General features: G+C 39.6%; 1 protein-coding gene across 3 annotated transcripts in view; it reads right to left on the bottom strand.

Moving 5' to 3' along the window:
• Positions 1–21840, bottom strand: part of dgkd (diacylglycerol kinase delta) — an 86201-nt gene that overhangs the window by 10535 nt on the left and 53826 nt on the right. For all 3 annotated transcript variants that reach the window (XM_073924118.1, XM_073924119.1, XM_073924120.1), the window contains 8 exons: positions 21553–21666; positions 20312–20446; positions 16120–16274; positions 7049–7160; positions 6873–6965; positions 6616–6735; positions 3146–3263; positions 1898–2028 (listed from right to left, as the gene is read on the bottom strand). In XM_073924118.1, the coding sequence (XP_073780219.1) occupies positions 1898–2028; positions 3146–3263; positions 6616–6735; positions 6873–6965; positions 7049–7160; positions 16120–16274; positions 20312–20446; positions 21553–21666 (978 nt within the window). The remainder of the gene's footprint in view (positions 1–1897; positions 2029–3145; positions 3264–6615; positions 6736–6872; positions 6966–7048; positions 7161–16119; positions 16275–20311; positions 20447–21552; positions 21667–21840) is intronic.

Below are 21840 nucleotides of genomic sequence, written 5' to 3'. Positions count from 1 at the left end.
GAGAACGCTTAATACTTTATCACCTGCGACTCGTTTGTGTTCTGACCACATGTGCTTGGTTGTACACTACATCAATAAAGTGTTTAGACTTTTAAAAACACTGCTGTAACACATTGAGCCACTAAACATTGTTCTTATGACGTTTTACTACACGTGAATTACTTCCAAACACTTCAGATATAGTCTGTGTTAGTTAATGTGAGACTATTGATGAACTCCAGCATAACACTGTATGACAACACTTCAGATGACTGTTCTAGAGCCCACAGCTAATCAATCTGTCAGATTCTGGAGTGCATTACAGCTCTAAACATAAATATAAACGATAAATAATAAAACAAATACATGTATAGAGATGGTAGATTAGTATATAACTTTACTCACATGGGAAAAGGAGGCCACGTGAATGGTTTGTGAGCACAATTAAGTGCACTCACCATGCCATGCCATCTAATAATTGTAGGAATCAAGTCCAAAAGGCAGTTGACTGTGTAAAGCCACATAAAACAACACAGAAATACGATGAATATGCCGAGATCAGCGGCTAATCTGCAGGATTCAGCTGAGGCGACCAACGAGACCTAGCTGTCACTCAAGTGGCCACGCCCTTAATTATGCAAACTTAATATAACTTAATATAAAGGAAACGGATGAGTTATAAAAAAATTCACCCCCTCACAGTTGTCATGAAGGGTAATATTAGCTGTATTAACCAAAATCTTTTTTTGTACCAGACTGTAGACACTTTTTTTCTGCTGTAAAGTTGGCCATTCTAACAGTGGGCTCAATTGAAATTTGCTCTATTTTGGAGCCAGGAGCGGCCAGTACTAGCGAAATATCGGATGAATTGCAGTTTTAGTTACTTCCGTTTTGGCTTCCTGAGGGAGAGCAGGAGGTTGCCGCTTGGTCTGCGGTCCCAAAGAGCGTCTCACATCTCTAAAAGACACTGCATTCACCCCATTCATTGCGTTTTGTCTTCGTCTTCTGAGGCACAACTCATTTATTAGAGAAGAACAAACAGTGGCTTCTGCACTAAACTACTGTACATTTCTCTGATCAATGTTTGTGCAAGTTGATCAGGAAATGATTATTTTGTTCTCTTTGGGTGCTTTCACACTTTCACCCAAGTGTGATTGTCTCCCCCTGCCACCTCCGCGGTTGGTTTGTGTTCACACTGTCTTTTTTCCTTTTGAACCCCGGTGCGCTTGCATCATCGAGCTGCTGTTTTGTTTACGGCTGTTGCTAGGTGCAAGCACCGAAATGGAAAGACATGCGCACATCGCGGTCATTCTGCTTCAACTGAAGCTTTTGGTTTGGGACATACAGAAAGCAGCTCGTGTCCATCTGCCGCAAACACGTTATAAACATTCAGAACATCACACAGTGTGTCTGCAGAAGCTGCTTTTGGAGGAGACAAGCAGACATCACTGTGTATCACTGTGTTTGCCCTGGCTCAGTCTCACATGTGTCACCAAGGTATGAAACGTGACACAGTAAGATACATACACACACACACACACACGAACGAACGTTATGAAAACGATAGTTTGTTGTACACTTTGCGGTTCACTTCCGTTATTTGGTACGATTGCATTCACATCAGAAGTGAACCGTACCAGAGTTTGCATATACCATACCTCAGACCACCTCTTTCAGGCGCACTCGGGTACGGTTCACGGGTGCGCACCCGGGTTCAGAAGACACGTTCACACTAGCTAAACGTACCGTACTATGACGTCAAATGAACCCGGGTGCGGACCAAAAGTGCTAGTGTGAAAGCACCCTTTGGCTCATTGGATGGAAACGCTGCTTTATTCACTTATGTTTTATGTCATATTCAAGTTTTGTGCATAGGATTAAATTCTATCTTTGGATAAAAATCCAGTGTGTGAGTCACCTTCAGGTCTCTCCTCTCCAGCTGCAGCAGTTCTGGTCCTCTAATGTCGTGTCTGATGAAGATCTCCTTATATTCAGACAGACAGAGCATCTCCAGCCACACGCCCACTTCATCCACACCCCACGTACTCACTGTGAAGAAGAAGAAGAATTTTAAAAATATATATATACAGTTAAAGTCAGATTTATTTGCCCCCTTTAAATTGTTTGGTCTTTTTTAAATATTTCCCAAATGATGTTTAACAAATTCAGGAAATTTTCACAGTATGTCTGATAATGTTTTTTCTTCTGGAGAAAGACTTATTTGTTTTATTTCGGCTAGAATAAAAGCAGTTTTTAATTTTTTAAACACCATTTTAAGGTCAAAATTATCAGCCTCTTTAAGCCAATTTTTTTTTTTGATAGTCTACAGCAGGGGTTCCCAAACTTTTCAGCACGCGACCCCTAAAATAGCAATACCAGTAACTCGCGACCCCCAATATCCTCTGAGGTGTTTATAAATACAGAAAACTTGCATGCAACGGCGCACACACACACACACACCAATAGACCAAAGTCTATTCTTCGTTTAAATTTTTTTTTGTATGTCAGGGTTGTAAATGGGCCAGAAAGTTTAACCTGGTGTTATAAAATCAATCTGCTGCATCTGACGCTATTGTCTTTAATATAATGTATTTACCCCGGGGGTCGCAATCCAATAGAACTAGTAAATAAGCTTCTATAGTAACTATAAACGACTGTTTTTTTCTCTTCAGTTGGTTATGGATAAAATATGGTAATTCTTATGGCCTATTAATAATAAGTAGATTTTTGGAAATCACCAGGCGACCCCCCTTCATTGTTCCGCGACCCCTTAAGGGGTCTCGACCCCCACTTTGAGAACCACTGGTCTACAGAACAAACCATCATTATACAATAACTTACCTAATAACCCTAACCTGCCTAGTTAACCTAATTAACCTAGTTAAGCCTTTAAATGTCACTTTAAGCTGTATAGAAGTGTCTTGAAGAATATCTATTCTAATATTATTTACTGTCATCATGACAAAGATAAAATAAATCAGTTATTAGAGATGAGTTATTAACACTGTTATATTTAGAAATGTGTTGAATAAATCTGCTCTTCGTTAAACAGAAATTGGGGAAAAAAATAAACAGGGGGGCTAATAATTCTGACTTCAACTGTATGTATATATTACACTAGTGCACATTGAGTGGATGAGCAGAATAGCCGGCGGTCAGCTCATACCTGGCATGTTGAGGGCGGCGCACGTCTCCTTGTTTTTATTGTTTTTGTCCTTCTTGAATTTGGGCACCAGGCGGAATTTTGCACTGCGACTCCGCTTGGAGAAATCAGACAGCTGACCCTGAAAACACACACACACACACACACACACACACACACACACACACACACACACACACACACACACACACACACACACACACACACACACACACTTTAGCAGGTAATTCAGATGTCCAGGTGCCTCATGTATCAACGCTGCGTACACACAAAAACCAGGTTGTGTATGCCAGGTTTCACGCTCACGTTTGGATTTACTAATGATGAAATGAACATGAGAATGTGCGTCGGTCTGTACCAACTTCATGTCTTCAGGGGAATGAACTAGTCCAGCATATGTTTTACACAGCGGATGCCCTTCCAGCTGCAACCCAGATCTGGGAATCAGCCATACACACTCATTCACGCACACACTCATACACTACGGCCAATTTAGTTCATCAGTTCCCCTATAGCGCATGTATTTGGACTGTAGGGGAAACTAGAGCACCCGGAGGAAACCCACACCAACATGGGGAGAACCTGCAAACTCCACACAGAATTGACAACTGACCCAGCCGGGACTCGAACCCAGATACCTTCTTGTTGTGAGGCCATAGTGATAACCACTGGGCCACCGTGTCGCCCCAGGCCTTAATACACCTTTTACGCACTTCCGCATTTATCGAACAGAAATACGTCAATGTAGTGCATTAGAACTTCCTGTTATCATAGCGACAGATACGAAAAATGGCGAAGAATCGCAGTTTCTGTTGTGTTCCAGGCTGTTCATCTTCCAACCAAAAACAGCCCAATCTTTCATTTCATTCTTTTCCTGTGGATCCAAACCTGAAACCCAAATGGATACAGGCGATCTAAAGAAAGGAAGGGCATAGTTTTCATGTAAAACAGGTAGCACCTATATCTGCAGCCGGCACTTCGCTCCGGATGATTACAGTGGTGGCTGCGTCGTTCGTCGCCTTAAGAGTGGTGTTGTCCCGAGCCATTTCCCTTGGAACAACTTTACAGCTCCTTTGAGAAGGGAGTCAGTATATGACAGAACCTACAAACGTCAGTCTAAACAGCTATGCTGTGAAGATAGCGACATGGTGGCTAAGGCCGTAAGGATGGATCACGACTACGTGACACACCCACCTGCATTGAGGTAAAGTTGGTATTATATTCACACATTCGTTCATTTAGAAGTCTCTATATTATTTACCATGTTACTTTGAATATTCGATCGAAATTAGCATGCAAATATGACATGAAAACACCATTAACATTGGTTATTTGACTGTGAACAATGTTGTACTTTGATAGTCATTGGCTGCTAATATGATTTCGCTATTTAGAGTTTGCAAATAACACTTTAAATAAATTATATTGCTAAGGGGAAAGTTTGAATGTGCAAATATAAAACCAACTTTACCACTATCCCACCTGCAGGTAAGATTGTTCATAGTGTATTTAGTTAACGCTAGTCAACTATGTGTACCGTTATGCATTTCTACCTGAACAAATTAATGTTAATAATTTAAGCTGCTCACGAAACTCAACTAATAAAATAAAAAAAACACAAGAAATCTTAAAATATTTTTCAATAAAATACAATTATTAAGTGTTCATATAAAATAATGTTTTTTTTTTAATACTGAAACAATTTATTGCTGTGACATCTAGTAAATACACTATATATAGTAAATAAAATTTATAGTAAATAAACAAGTTTTATCATACTAGCATGTGTGGAAGCATTTAAAAACAAGTGTGTCTGTAAAACTGGCCCTGTGTTAGGTTCTGCCCCGCTCTCCCCTATTTTAATTGCATGTATTTAATTACTTAATTAATTAACTTCGGAAGACAACTCAGGCTCTCCGAAAACACTCTAGCTGCCATTTCTCCGCCAAAAAACTCATACCGGCACTGGGTTTACACGTTGTTGACGTACTTCCGGTATTTGCGTAAAAGGTCTATTAGACTTGAAAATCAAATTACATCCCAAACTTCATCACATTACATCAGATGCTACTCATTGTTTTATTCTATAGTAGTGTTCAAAGCAACATGTTTGATGGCATGTTTGGCCCAAGAACAACACCTGTTGTTTACTCACATAATTCTCATTCACTTGCATTAGTTTAATAATAATCGTATTAATGTAGGCGTCACGATGGCACAATGGGTCACCTCACAGCAAACAGGTCTCTGGTTCGAGTCCCGGCTGAGTCAGTTGGCATTTCTGTGTGGAGTTTGCATGTTCTCCCCGTGTTGATGTGGGTTTCCTTCGGGTGCACTGGTTTCCCCCACAGTAGAGATCTGCGTGGGACTAAATTTTGAATCGCGTTTTAGCCCGAACCTGACCGCTCCCGCTTACATTCAGCATTTGTTGTCCCGCTGCCCGACCCGCCACCGTTTTCTACCCACCGCGCCCGATCCCGCTAAAGAGCGGGGGGTAGAACAAAACCAAAAACCACCCAGCTATACAGAGTCCAGACAGGCTATAACAAGCTGTCTGGATAAACACACACACAAACACATAAGCACCAAGCACACACACACAGACAAAGCTCTCTCTCTCTCTCTGTCTCTCATTTGCCCGCGCGCGCACTAACACTAACACACACACACACACACACACACACACACACACACACACACACACAACACACAACACACACACACACACACACACACACACACACACACATATTAGCACCAAGCGCACACACACAGGCAAAGCTCTCTCTCTCTCTCTCTCATTCGCACGCGCGCGCACACACACACACACCTCTCATTCGTGCGCGTGTGCACACACACATACACACACACAGCAACACCTCTCCCGTCCCAAATTAAACCCGTTACCGACCGCTTTATTCGGAAATTTATTGCAGACCTCTACCCCACAGTCCAAACAGATGTGCTGTAGGGGAATTGAATAAGCTTAATTGGCCGTAGTGTGTAAATGAGTGTGCATGGGTGTTTTCCAGTACTGGGTTGCAGCTGGAATGCGTAAAACATATGCTGGATAAGTTGGTGGTTCATTCCACTGTGGTGACCTCTGATCAATTAAGTGATTAATAAAAGAAAGTGAACGAATGTTTTAAAGTATTTTTTTATCAATGCAGTAAATAATAAACGTATATTATTTTAATTTCGAAAGGCACAGATTTAAAAAAAGACATTCTACAGCGCATACACAGGCTTTAGAGTTTATATTTAATGCAAAAGAAAACAAATACTGATTTGATTTGAGTTAAAGAGTGCAGTTGTTCATTATTATTGTCTATTTGGTGAGAGAGGTTATTATGAAAGCAACACAGTTACGTTTTCAAGCACGTTTCAGCATTAAATGTCAGCATTTTGAAGGATGTTCAGCAGCAGAACACAGACAGAAAATCCTGCTAATGAATGTGTGTGAATCTGCGCACCTCGTGGTCGGCCGGGTCGATGAGCTGACTGAGCCAGCCGATGTCTGACAGTCTGCGCAACTGCTGCGTGACGGAGGAGAGCGCACACGCCAGCTCATCTCTCTGAGGAGGATCCAACTGCTGCTCACACACACACACACACACACACACACACACACACACACACACAGTGCATACAATTATCATAAAACTGAGTTATAAATGTACACATTTGATGAATAATAAATCAATAATCCATCAGTGTACGCTGGACTCACCAGACTCATCTTTCCAGCGAGCAGCAGTTCAGTCTCACTGTGAAGAGCTCTGACGTTACTGACCATGTCCATCACCACATTACAGCTCAAACCCTGAACACACACACACACACACAGAGATGTCAGAGGTGGAATAAAGATCTGCGTTAAGCTCATGATTGACAGCTGTCACTCACCGTGCTGCTCTTGGAGTTTGCGTACACCAGATCCATGGCTTTGGAGCTGGCATTAACAGCATGAGCTAACTCCTGCTCGATAGTCGGATGAGACTGAGCCACTTCCCTGATACTGAAACACACACACACACACACACATATATATACACACATGAAAACTCAGATGATTCCTAAGCCACTATAAGCTCCATAAGTTCCATATCACAGCCATCTTCGTTTTGAAGAATCCCCCCTTCCACCCCTACTCCTCCTCCTTTCCTAGATGGGTGGCACGGTGGCCCAGTGGTTAGCACAGTTGCCTCACAGCAAGAACATCACTGGTTCTAGTCCTAACCAAGCCAGCTGACGTTTCTGTGCAGAGTATACATGTTCTCCCCGCGCTCACGTGGGTTTCCCCCGGGTCCCCTGGTTTCCTCCCACCGCCCAAAAACATGCAGCTTAAGTTAACTGACTAATCCAAATCAGCACCATACACATGCTCCTAGTAAGTAGTTATCTCTTAAGAGCACTCGCTATCTGTTCATTAGCTACTACAGCAGGGGAGTTCTCTAAATCTACCTGAGCTCAAACTCCCCCTCTCTGGGAGGGAGCCTCAGGCTCGAGGATCTTATGAGCTCAAGGCTCTCTCCCGGGACAGCATGCCAAACAAGCTTTATAATACAATCATCAGCTAAGTGTGAACTCTTGAAATTCTGTAAACTACTGATTAGACATGCCGATATTCAATCATTCAACATATCGTGATAATGAACATGCATAATATTGATGTCATGGGCACTTAACATTATTATTCGACTGATAAAAATGCAGTCCTGTTTGAGAATCTACGGAACCCAGGATGGGACGTAGTGGAGGAGAAAAAATTGGCTGGGTGAAAAAAAAAATGGGTGAAAAAAAAAAAATGGGTGAGAGGAAAATATACATTTCTACGTTTTTGCGTTCTCTCGCAAAGATGTTTTGCGTTCCCTTGCAAAGATGTTTTGCGTTCCCTCGCAAAGTTTTGCGTTTTCCACATACACTTCCTGTTCACTTCACTTACGTTAATCTCCCATTTTTGCCGAAATTCTCCCGAATTTTACCATTCTACCCCACTTTCTGTACATTAAATCTGTGCGTCGATCGTCGCCTTTCATATGCTACCTCTGAACCAGTGAATGCATGTATAAGCTCTCACTGACAGACGCGCTCCATACAAAAAACTGATCCCAGATAAGCGTCTGTACGCGCCTTTTAAAGGGAAACTTCTGTTATCAAACAAGTGAGTTTATTGTACAGAGCGCGTCTGTCAGTCAGCGCTTATACATGCATTTGCTGGTTCAGAGGTTGCAAAGTGAAAGGCGACGATCGACGCACAGATTTAATGTACAGAAAGTGGGGTAGAATGGTAAAATACGGGAGAATTTTGGCAAAAACGGGAGGGTTAACGTGAGTGAAGTGAACAGGAAGTGTTTGTGGAGAAACAGTTTTGCGAGGGAACGCAAAACACCTTTGCGAGATAACGCAAAACTTTGCGAGGGAACGCAAAACATCTTTGTGAGATAACGTAAAACTTTGCGAGGGAACGCAAAACATCTTTGCGAGATAACGCAAAACTTTGCGAGGGAACGCAAAACATCTTTGCGAGATAACGCAAAACTTTGCGAGGGAACGCAAAACATCTTTGTGAGATAACGTAAAACTTTGCGAGGGAACGCAAAACATCTTTGCGAGATAACGCAAAACTTTGCGAGGGAACGCAAAACATCTTTGCGAGATAACGCAAAACTTTGCAAGGGAACGCAAAACATCTTTGCGAGATAACGCAAAACTTTGCGAGGGAACGCAAAACATCTTTGCGAGATAACGCAAAACTTTGCAAGAGAACGCAAAAACTTATATATATATTTTCTTCCCACCCATTTTTTTCTTTCACCCATTAATTTTTTTTCACCCAGCCAATTTTTTTCTCCTCCAATACGTCCCTTCCGGGGTTCCGTAAGAATCTGCCACTATGCTGACACAAAGGCATTTTTAGCTCCGCCCACTTTAAAAAAAGAGCACAATCTCATTTGAATTTAAAGCGACAGTCACCAAAACGCCACAATTAGGATCAAAGCCTACAAGAGTCAGTTTCAGGCCCCCTTTACACTAATGCGTTTTAGTTTTGCTACAGTTACGCCATCCGTCCACGCTACGAGATTTCAAACACCGAAAACGGGGTATTTTGGAAACGCTGAGGAGGCCGTTTTCATTCTGAAAAGCTGCTGCTCCGTCTCAGTGTGGATGGGGGAAAACGGAGACATCTGAAAACGGAGGCGGGGCTGCAGACATTCGCCTCTCTGATTGGGGCTGCGTGAAACGCTAGTGTGGACGCGGATCGTTTTCATTCTAAAACGCAGTTTTAAAACTAAAACATACTAGTGTAAACCGGACCACAGAGAGTATAAACACTGTTTTGAGATGAAACTTCACACACACACACACACACACACACACACACACACACACACACACACACACACACACACACACACACACACACACACACACACACTCACTCTAGGGACATCAGACTTATTTTACAGCTTATTTTACAGAAGGGGGCAGAATAGTTCTCCTTTTAAATTAAGATCTTGTGGTTTAAGGCTTCCTTATTAAAAGCGAAATAGTGCAAATCCTGTGTTCACCTGTGTATCAGCGCTCCGGCCGCTTGCCCGAACAGGCTGATCTGAGTGGTTTCCTCTTCAGAAACGGTCTCAGGCTATATAATCAGTCATCAGCTAAGTGTGAACTCGGTCCGTGTATCATCCGTTCATTTGATTATTCCTTTTATTACGGAAAACGAAACATCAGAAAAACGATGAATATTTCGTTTTTCTGTTTATTCTGTAGGCAGAAAAAACGGAAACTCATCTGTTATTCTGCTTATTAACTTCAAACGAAATATTAAAACAAACACAAAACCAAAACGAAATAATGAGTCAAAATATGGTCCGTGTACGGTCCGTGTACGTTTTGTTCATTTGTTTCCCATTTTCAAACGGAATAAAGGAAATGGAGAAAACGGCCGTTTTTCCGTTTTTCTTTTGCTCACGAGAAAACGAAAAAACGAGATTTTGGCTAGATAACGAGATATTTATTATCAGTTACTAGTGTTTTTATTGTTTGGTGTGATTTTTTTCTTTTTAATAGTTGTTAGCAGAACCAGAATAAGAACACTTTGGGCCCTGCTATAAAAACAAAGGGTACCATTTGTTTTCATTTATTTCTTCCTATTTTAATTATATATTGTAATTATTTATTTGATAATTAATACTATTTTATTGCAACGCCAAAGTAGGCCTGTCTTATTATTTTTTTTATTATTAAATTTGCTGTTATTGTAGGCTAGATGGCAGGCTTTAAATATTTTAAATAACATTTACTCATAACCTTACTAATTCGAGAGCCGAACCTAAAAATGTTTAAGTGCAATAAGCCTGTACAATAAAGGGAGCCGCAATGCATATTTCTAGCGCATTCTTTCACTCAACAATTATTGCTGGAATAATGAAATAAATTTCAAATTAACTAATTAAACACATTATAGTTGATAAAAAAATTGTGTCTAGTAGTTCCGACAAACAGATGAGCTCGCTACATGTGCGTTGCGCTAATAATTTGACATTTGCTCTTCTTGAGAAAGTGCTACAGCGGGCCCTGCTATTTCACATATAAGGTTAGTGATACGTATTTTAAATTAGTATTGCACATTATTCATTCATTTTCTTGTCGGCTTGGTCCCTTTATTAATCTGGGGTCGCCACAGCGGAATGAACCGCCAACTTATTTAGCAAGTTTTTATGCAGCGGATGCCCTTCCAGCCACAACCCATCTCTGGGAAACATCCACACATACACACACACTTATACAGTACGGACAATTTAGCCTACCCAATTCACCTGTACCGCATGTCTTTTTACTGTGGGGAAAACCGGAGCACCCGGAGGAAACTCACGCGAACGCACTACACTACTGAATTAGACACACAATCTCAAAAAAAACTTGATGCTTATTTACATTATCTAAAGTCATTTCTTACGAGGTAGGATCTGTTGTTGTATTATATATTTTCGTTTTAATATGCAAATAATTTTCTTTAATTTGTAATAGGTCCCTCATTGCATAAAATAACCAGCCTTTGTATTCAATATGTTTGTAAATTGTCCATCCAGTTTGACGCAAGCTAAACAACATTTTGGCCTGTTTTGCTTATTAAATGAGTGATTTTCACGGAGAAACAAATCATCCATCCACACAGTTTTGTATAGGACCTGTGTGAACAAAAATATACACTTCATCATAGCCTATAGGAAAATGTATCTGTTTAGAACCAATTTTGTGTTGTATAATTAAAAATATTAAAAATACAATAAAAATAAAAAGAAGGAATAACATTTGAAGTGCAATGCTTCAAAGATCTAATACGCTGCATGCAGAGCCAAAACAAAAACTGGTTTGTTTGTTTAATAAAATAATAATATGAAATTAAAGTGAAATAGTTCCATAACCTGTATTATAACTGTAGTCACCCTAGATGACAAATCATCCGTTGCGCCGGTCAGTTTCACCTTTAATCAAGAATGTGCCAGAACCAAATGAGAATATTTACAGATTACCTCGGAATGAGACCTCGGTCTGTGAAGGATGCAGAACACAGAAACTCGCTGAGAATGGAGATGCATGTTAGATGTTTTATATCCCTTTAGATATTGTAAATAAACAACAAGTTTTTCTAGAGATTGTGTCATGTCTTTTCTTTGACGCACGCGGTGAACAGCCTGTAGCCTAAATAATAGTTTAGATTTTATAACATATAATGTTCCATTACTTTAAATGTATAATGTTTTTTAATATTTATGGATTATATAAAATATATAGTTTATATAAATGTGCTCTGATCATTCAAGGATCATAATGTGTTGCATATTCTTCTTATTCTTCATTGATCCGTAAATTGTGTATTTTATAAACTGATCGTTTATAAGGACTAAGCTATTAATAACTGTAATTCCTCGAATGGAAAAGTCTTGATTAAAGAAAAAGAGAACTTAATTCGACATATGCATATAGTGCGCTTATTTCTGCGCGCATCGTGCGCTTTACCGAATTACCTTTTTTATTTTTTATGCACTATAAATGCATCTGGCAGCACCGAAAAGAGCAAATGCCAAGTTATTAGCGCAGCGCACAGACAGCTAGCTCGTCTAGTCTGAACCAGGGGTTTTCAAACTATTCATTGCACACCGATCCCATTGCATTTTATTTAGGATAAACCACTTATTTAAAATTAATTAATTAAAAGGTGCGTACTCTCCAATACACCACTGTAGTGTCATAATATTTAATAATTATAATTAAGATAGACACCTGACCTCCATTTAATAAACAATTTATTTGCCATCCTCTGTTAATTTTAAGTTTAAAGTTTAAATCATTTATGTTAAACTTAAATTATTTAAAAACTTAAAAAGACTTAAATTTAGCCATTTAAGACATTTTAGGTCATAAGTTTACATACATTGACCGTTGCATTTAGTATAGGCCTATTCTGGTCTAAATAAGCTTTTTGCATCTTAGGTGTTTACACACACACATTAAGCAGTTTATACGTACATTTAATGGTACTTTGAAATTACTTTTGATGCAATAAATAATCCTAAATAGTTGAAAGTGTTAACATATTCTTGAAATGTAGTTATTTTATAACTATGAAATTTATTACTAAACAAAGTGAATCATTATGAATTTGCCAAGAAATAATCCACTTTACCACCGTAAAGCAATGCCCCACACTCACTAGAACGGTAGAACCTGGACTGTATGATATGTTCTGTATGTAAAATAGAGAAAATAAGCAAGATGCGCAGTCTCATGCAGCCTTAGTGAAATATAGCGCGTCACAGCAATGAACTAAAAATAAAACCACCCTTGAAATGCTGGCGATCTTAATTTTTTCAGCCTACACTGACTGAGAATAATGTTGCACTATTTTATTAACAAATAATTGGAATGTTTTTTTTTCCTTCAACACATTCATCATTACTTTTGCCTGTGCAAGTTGTTTGCGCGCGCTTGAGCGCGAAGGCATCTATTTTCAGGTGCAAGATGCCACTTTGGGTGGCACCAGCACACTCTGCCACACCTGTGGCTATGTCCCTGCTACAATAATAATAACAACAACAATGACAAAATAATAACAAAAAATAATAATAATAAGACAGGCCTACTTTGACGTTGCAATAAAAAAGTATTAATTATCAAATAAATATTTACAATAGGCTAAAGGCATATATTAAATTAAAATAGGAGAAAATCCAATAGAAACAAATGGTACCATTTATTATAGCCCCATGCAGGGTCCATTGTGTTCTTACAACCATTAAATAACTAAGTAAATAATAATAATAACAATACTAATAATAATAGGCCTAATAATAATAATAATAATAATAATAAATTATTATTTTATACAGAGTAGGCTATTATTTAGGCCTACAATAGCTCTGAAACAATCATGCAAACCAGGTGCTGCTCGGAAATGGCTATCTTTGCTCTGCATCAGGTGCACAGCAGCAAGAAGCTTGGCAGTGAACTATGACCTTATTTTAATGACAAATGTCTAAGAATACTGCTGATTTACGTTTTTATTTAATTTATACATACGCAATGAATGTAAGCCTGCTAACTGTGTGTGGTTCAAATGATAGAATATGTAAACTTAGTTAATATATAATTAAATAATAATAATAATTAAAAGCCTGCGTGTAAGGCTTTTATTTTGAGGGTGACGTCACGAGCGCAGATTTGGTTAACCAATTAGAGGAAAGTGGGCGTTTCAGCACCGCCTACATGTGTAAAATGAATTTTAAAGTCGTTTATCCGTTTTCCTACCCTAAACCAAAAAACGAAAATCCAGCCAAAATCTCGTTTTTTCGTTTTCTCGTGAGCAAAAGAAAAACGGAAAAACGGCCGTTTTCTCCATTTCCTTTATTCCGTTTGAAAATGGGAAACAAATGAACAAAACGTACACGGACCGTACACGGACCATATTTTGACTCATTATTTCGTTTTGGTTTTGTGTTTGTTTTAATATTTCGTTTGAAGTTAATAAGCAGAATAACAGATGAGTTTCCGTTTTTTCTGCCTACAGAATAAACAGAAAAACGAAATATTCATCGTTTTTCTGATGTTTCGTTTTCCGTAATAAAAGGAATAATCAAATGAACGGATGATACACGGACCGAACTCTTGAAATTAGTTTTATTCTGTAAACTACTGATTAGACATATGCCGATATTCAATCATTCAACATATTGTGATAACGAACATGCATAATATTGATGTCATGGGCACTTAACATTATTATTTGACTGATAAAAATGCAGTCCTGTTTGAGAATCTGCCACCATGCTGACACAAAGGCATTTGTAGCTCCGCCCACTTAAAAAAAAGAGCACAATCTCATTTGAATTTAAAGCGACAGTCACCAAAACGCCCCAATTAAAATCAAAGCCTACAAGAGTCAGTTTCAGGCCCCGTTTACACTAATGCGTTTTAGTTTTGCTACAGTTACGCCATCCGTCCACGCTACGAGATTTCAAACACTAAAACGGGGTGTTTTGGAAACGCTGAGGAGGCTGTTTTCATTCTGAAACGCTGCTGCTCCGTCTCAGTGTGGATAAGGGAAAACGGAGACATCTGAAAACGGAGGCGGGGCTGCAGACATTCGCCTCTCTGATTGGTGTAATTAGTGTAAACCGGACCACAGAGAGTATAAACACTGTTTTGAGATGAAACTTCACACACACACACACACACACACACACACACACACACACACACACACACACACACACACACACACACACACACACACACACACACACACACACACACACACACTCACTCTAGGGACATCAGACTTATTTTACAGCTTATTTTACAGAAGGGGGCAGAATAGTTCTCCTTTTAAATTAGGATCCTGTGGTTTAAGGCTTCCTTATTAAAAGCGAAATAGTGCAAATCCTGTGTTCACCTGTGTATCAGCGCTCCGGCCGTTTGCCCGAACAGGCTGATCTGAGTGGTTTCCTCTTCAGAAACGGTCTCAGGCTATATAATCAGTCATCAGCTGAGTGTGAACTCTTGAAATTAGTTTCATTCTGTAAACTACTGATTAGACATATGTCGATATTCAATCATTCATCATATCGTCATAACGAACATGAATAATATTGATGTCATGGGCACTTAACATTATTATTCGACTGATAAAAATGCAGTCCTGTTTGAGAATCTGCCACTATGCTGACACAAAGGCATTTGTAGCTCCGCCCACTTTAAAAAAAGAGCACAATCTCATTTGAATTTAAAGCGACAGTCACCAAAACGCCACAATTAGGATCAAAGCCTACAAGAGTCAGTTTCAGGCCCCGTTTACACTAATGCGTTTTAGTTTTGCTACAGTTACGCCATCCGTCCACACTACGAGATTTCAAACACTAAAACGGGGTGTTTTGGAAACACTGAGGAGGCCGTTTTCATTCTGAAACGCTGCTGCTCCGTCTCAGTGTGGATGAGGGAAAACGGAGACATCTGAAAACGGAGGCGGGGCTGCGGACATTCGCCTCTCTGATTGGGGCTGGGTGAAACGCTAGTGTGGACGCGGATCGTTTTCATTCTAAAACGCAGTTTTAAAACTAAAACATACTAGTGTAAACCGGGTCACAGAGAGTATAAACACTATCCGTGTGGTGTTTTGAGATGAAACTTCACACACACAAACACACACACACACACACACACACACACACTTACACAAACACAAACACAAACACACACACACACACACACACACACACACACTCACACACAGACACACACACACACACACACACACACACACACACACACACTCACTCACTCTAGGGACATCAGACTTATTTTACAGCTTATTTTACAAAATGGGGGCAGAATAGTTCTCCTTTTAAATTAGGATCCTGTGGTTTAAGGCTTCCTTATTAAAAGCGAAATAGTGCAAATCCTGTGTTCACCTGTGTATCAGCGCTCCGGCCGCTTGCCCGAACAGGCTGATCTGAGTGGTTTCCTCTTCAGAAACGGTCTCCGGCTGTGATGCATGCTGGGAAAGCAGCCGTGGAATCTCTCCTCTTTGTTTATCCTCCCAGGACTTCAGCGTGCTCTCGAAAGCCTGGAAAACAGCCACGTTTGAGTCCTGTTTTAATCTTCTATTATTACGTATGTAACAGTGAGCTGTGAGCTGGTTGACAGTCGGTTCAAATATGTGACAATTTCAGTGCTGGACAGTAAAGTATTTCGGTAATTAAATATTTATATATAGAGTTGTAATTTTGCCCTCCTGTGAAATTTGTTTTCTTTTTTTTCATATATTCCCCAAATGATGTTTAACAGATTCAGGAAAAGTTCACAGTATGTCTGATAATGTTTTTTCTTCTGGAGAAAGTCTTATTTGTATTATTTCTGCTAGAATAAAAGCCGCTTTTAATTTTTTTAAAACACATTTTAAGGTCAAAGTGATTAGCCTGTTTAAGCTATATTTGTTTTCGATAGTTTACAGAACAAACCACTGTTATACAATAACTTGCCTAATTACCCTAACTCTAACCTAATTAACCTAGTCTTAGCCTTTAAATGTCACTTTAAGCTGAATACTAGAGTCTTGAAATCCTAGTCAATTATTATTTACTGTCATCATGACATAAAAGAGATAAATGAATAAATAAATCAGTGATTAGAAATGAGTTATGAAAACCTTTATGTATAAAAATGTGTTGGAAAAATCTCTCTGTTAAACAGAAACTGAAGAAAAAAAATTATAAAAGAATTAAAATGTAACAGGAGGGCTAATAATACTGTCTTCGGTCCCACTTTATATTAAGGGTGCTTTCACACCTGCCTTATTTAGTTGGATTGAATCACACTAGAGTTCGTTTTCCCTCTTGGCGCGGTTCGTTTGGGCAGGAGTTTGAATGCAGCAATCGTACTCGAGTGCGCACCAAAAGCGAACCAAATAAGCATACCGAGACCTGCTTGAAGAGGTGGTCTCGGTACGCTTTCAAACGAACCCTGGAGCGGTTAGTTTGTGGTGAGAATATGATTCGTACTAGGGATGCTCATTTCGGTTAATTTTGCTAACCGAAAACCGCCGCTTATTAATCGGTTATTAACGGTTAACTGGTCAGATTACTATTAATTTTATATTAATCAAATTGACCTGTCTATTTTGTGTCTGACACATTAAATATTGCATAAAATACTGATTTATTTTTATATGTTAGCATATTATTAATATAACAATACAACAGAGCATTTCCACGCACCTGCAGTGTTTAGAACAGAAGAACAGAATAATAAACTAAATAAAATAAATAGGACTGCCCTAAATTATTTTCACTTCAATAATTAATTTATTTTACAAAACGAAAACACTGACTGATTCTTTTTAATAATCGGCATAAGCTGTTTTTTTTCCAATCAGATTTTTCTCTTTCGTCAAAATAAAATCGCAGACTTCCTCAAATTGCTCGCTCCACTGAAAATATGCATTTATTTAATGCCCCGCTGTTATTATTATAATCACAAAACCTTTTACATTTTTAATAGAAATCATTATTTTAAAGATTATGTCTTGATATGGTTTCCTCTCCCTCGCGGTTCAAGTGCGCACTGCGTGATGAAAAGACAACAACAACGCGCGCATATGTTGACTTTTTGTAAACAGTTTTGTTGTTTAAATATGATATTGCATTAATGTGCAAACATGCTTTATAAGCTGTAAAATAAAAGGTAAAGCCTGTTTGTTGCGTTTATGACGCAGATCCAGGTCAACATCAGCGCTTTTTTTGGCATCAACACGTCTGTTAAACAGCAATATTCTTCTTTCATTTTGCTTCTTTGGCAAATGTGTCTGTAGGCACGGGTTATACGTTATCGTCCCGCAAGTCAAATATGTCTTGCAGTTGAACAAGGGGCCGAAAATAATCTCACTGCCAAGGAAAACAGAAGAGAAGAAGCGCGGTCCTCTTATGAAACGACTGAATCAGCTGGGTATCGATTGTGCAAAAGTGTTGCTGTATATGTTGATAAAATTGTAATATTTAATAATATTGTGATATTCAAGATTTGTACATTCATACAGCTCTGGATAACTTAAAACAGCGATTAGACCTTCAGAGCGGTGTTAATGCGTCCTGAATTAAAGCGAAACGGCTATAAACTCCAGCAAGACAGAGTGATTATATGCAGAGTCATACTTTATCTATAAATAAAGTATAACTATAGAAACTGTGTTCATCTTAACTGAAAGCTTCTGCGTGTTTGCTGGCCTCACGCATCACGCACCTGACAGTCAGTCAGTCAGTCAGCACATAACGCCAAAGGGTTAAACAGACAGCGCACAGCACTATACGGTTACAGAAAAGTTTGCGCTGTTATAATCCACTTACCTTTAATACGTCTTGATGCGATTATAATCCGCTATTAAAAACAACAACAATGACTGAATGTTTTGAAAGGGTAATGTAACCGTGGCGGGATGCATTTTGGTTTCCGCCATGGAAGAATGAATGTAGCGGAAACCAAGCTCTTTAAAAGGTCTCTGTAGTTGTCTTGACAACACAAACTGCTGCTCTGGGATGAGCCGCGTGCAAAAGATGCCCCTCTTAACGCAAAGGCGCATTCAATCGGCCCCTTATGCAGCCAAACTAAAAATATAGAAAATAATAATTTTAATCGTTTAACTGATAGCATTAATCGGTCACAAACGCACCCTTTCGGTTAACGGTTAATCAATTATTTTGAGCATCAATAATTCGTACTAATACAGGTCCAACCGCAAAAAGTACTGCGCGTTTTGCACTAATTCAGCTGCTGTAGGCCGATGCGCTGTGCATTATGGGATATGGAGGAAAAATATTTGCTGACAGCACTTTACCAACAGAGAGAGAGAGAGGGGGGAAAACACTACCTGATGGATCGTTGTTAATATTTCCGCAAGATGACCATGTCGCAGTTTAGCTAAATTAATTCACGTCTCCTCCTGAAGTGACGAGTGATGCATTAAACACTGTTTTCCAGCCGCGGCCGCGCTTCATTTTCGTAATGTATAGTTTGTCTAAAGCAGGGACACAATCAGCAGCGCAGTCGTCCCTCCAGAGTAAAAGGTTTTGTTTACCTGCGGGAGTTCACTGGCATTTTCCCGCACGTGAATTCTGACCAATCAATAAGCAGTTTAGGAAATATGTTCAACAACATCTGGCCAATGAGAGATGTGGATTTTGTCAGATGACTGCATTTTGGTTCGTTTCAACTGGTTCGGACCAAAGCCAGCAGTGTGGTGTGAAAACGGCCCAAAGACGGCAGAAAATGCAACAATGTATCATTTACTACCCTTGGTCCAGACCGAATGAAGCGAACTAAAGATGTGAAAGCACCCTAAGTGTTGCTTATACCTGTGAACTTACATGGTAACTTGACGTGTAAGTAGTATGTAACTACAGTGTATGTTCACACTGGTAAATAGCATTTACTTGTGTAATGTTGGTGTAACTACACACATGTAACAACACACTGAATAATATGTGTAAGTTCAAATGTGTAACATTTGCTTGTTTTTATGTGTAACATAAGCTTGTTTTGCGCAGACTGTTCCTCTCCAGCATGGCGAACAGAGAAAGCAGCAGTCGCACTTTAAAAAAAAAAAAAAAAACTCACCTGAGTAAATATCTTTTTTTTTTTCAGTTTCATTCAGTTTCAACTGAAACTGAATGAAACTGAATGAAGCAAAACAAGCGCAGAGTTGGTTTTATTGAATACAGCTCTCCTCTGATTGGCTGAAAGGTACGAGTAGTCCTGACTCTGGCAGGAAAGTCTCAAGAATACACACACACGTATCCAGGGGGAGTCGTACGTGAAAGAGGATTTGCACATTCTCATTCAGGATGAACTCGCAAGTTTTAAACATTCAAAACTTTTCGTACTCTCTCATACATTTGCAAATTGTGTTTTGCATTTGTGAAACGTATTTTATGAAAATGTATTTTTTTTTGTGCACGTGAATTTTTTTCGTGATTATAAATAAATATTTTACGCATGTGAATTTGGCTACGCATGTGTACATCGTGTCTTTTGCGTGAATTATTATTGAGTCTATTCTGACTCCATAGGAAAATGAATGAATGCATTATTTGTGTGTGCCCACAAACTAACCCGGTCTCTGGTGAGGGTTTGCGTGCGGTTCTTGTGCAGGATGCGGATGTATCCTGGCGGCTGAATCCAGGCCTCACCGTCCACCTGCACCGGCACACCTTCATCTCCCAGAATGGTGATCTTCACTGTTCGACACTGAACAACACAAACACACAGAGAAACACACGCCTCAGTACAGGATTGACACAGTGATGCAGTTCATTCATTCATTCATTCATTTCCTTGTCGGCTTAGTCCCTTTATTAATCCGTGGTCGCCACAGCGGAATGAACCGTCAACTTATCCAGCAAGTTTTTACGCAGCGGATGCCCTTCCAGCTGCAACTCATCTCTGGGAAACCTCCACACACACACTCATACACTGCGGAAAATTTAGCCTACCCAATTCACCTGTACATGTCTTTGGACTGTGGGGGAAACCGGAGCACCCGGAGGAAACCCACGCGAATACAGGGAGAACATGCAAACTCCACACAGAAACGCCAACTGAGCCGAGGTTTTAACCAGCGACCTTTTTGCTGTGAGGCGACAGCACTACCTACTGCGCCACTGCCTCACCGTGAGGCAGTTCACATTCTAAATATTGGAGACCTGGCTCTTCCTCCGAGGCACTGGTAGGTTGCCAGATTGACGACACTACACAGTAGTGAGTGTGCCTGATGGTTAAGCTTTACACTGTAAGCTCCTCAGCTAATGTTTACATCTGTAATATTTATATTGTTTGTTAATTAAAAACCACCTCATGAGGACTTTTATAACTCTGAATCTGTGTCTCGTATCAGAGGCCGCTACTGTCCACTAGAGGTCGCGTTTTCTCATGTATTTAGGCAGACTACAAGACTGGAATGAAATACAGTGTTCGCATCAAGGCAACTCGGGGTGCTTAAATATAATTGGCTAAATAGGCAGTGGGCGGGTTAAGATGACCAAAACAATGACAGCCTTTCCGGCACGTAAACCACATGTTGAAAGCAGAATATCTGACTTCAGCATTGTGTTTCAGATAAACAAGAATGTTCACTGAGCATGTTTCTGAAAATCTGCACACATACTATGCTACTTATATAATTTCGAACCTGTCAAAACCTTTTGTTGGGGACGGTGTGTTTGTGAGTGTGTTTAGGTGAGTGTGCATGTCTCAGCGTTTAAGGTGAGTGTGCCTGTATGCATGTTTGAGTAAATGTGTGTGTGTTTGAGTGAGTGTGAGTGACTGTGTTTGAGTAAATGTATGTGTGTGTGTACCTGTGCGATACGGTGGTGCTGTAGATTAATAACCCTAGAAACCGCCATCTGCATACTGCCGAACACCGCCACCACCTCCAGAATCTTATCATCAAAGGACGGTGCGGTAAACGTCTGCAAACAAACACACATTTGATCAAAAATACACACACACATTCACACATATAAATATATATATATATATATATATTTATATATACAACAGTTCTGTCTGGTTCTCGAATCTGATCCGTAAGCTACACATGTAAATGAATGGCGGAAGAAAGTAGTTCCTCATACAAAATGGTT

Source organism: Danio rerio, chromosome 15 (genome assembly GCF_049306965.1).
Source record: "Danio rerio strain Tuebingen ecotype United States chromosome 15, GRCz12tu, whole genome shotgun sequence".
Lineage (NCBI taxonomy): Eukaryota > Metazoa > Chordata > Actinopteri > Cypriniformes > Danionidae > Danio > Danio rerio.
This window is presented reverse-complemented; position numbering and strand designations above follow the sequence as displayed.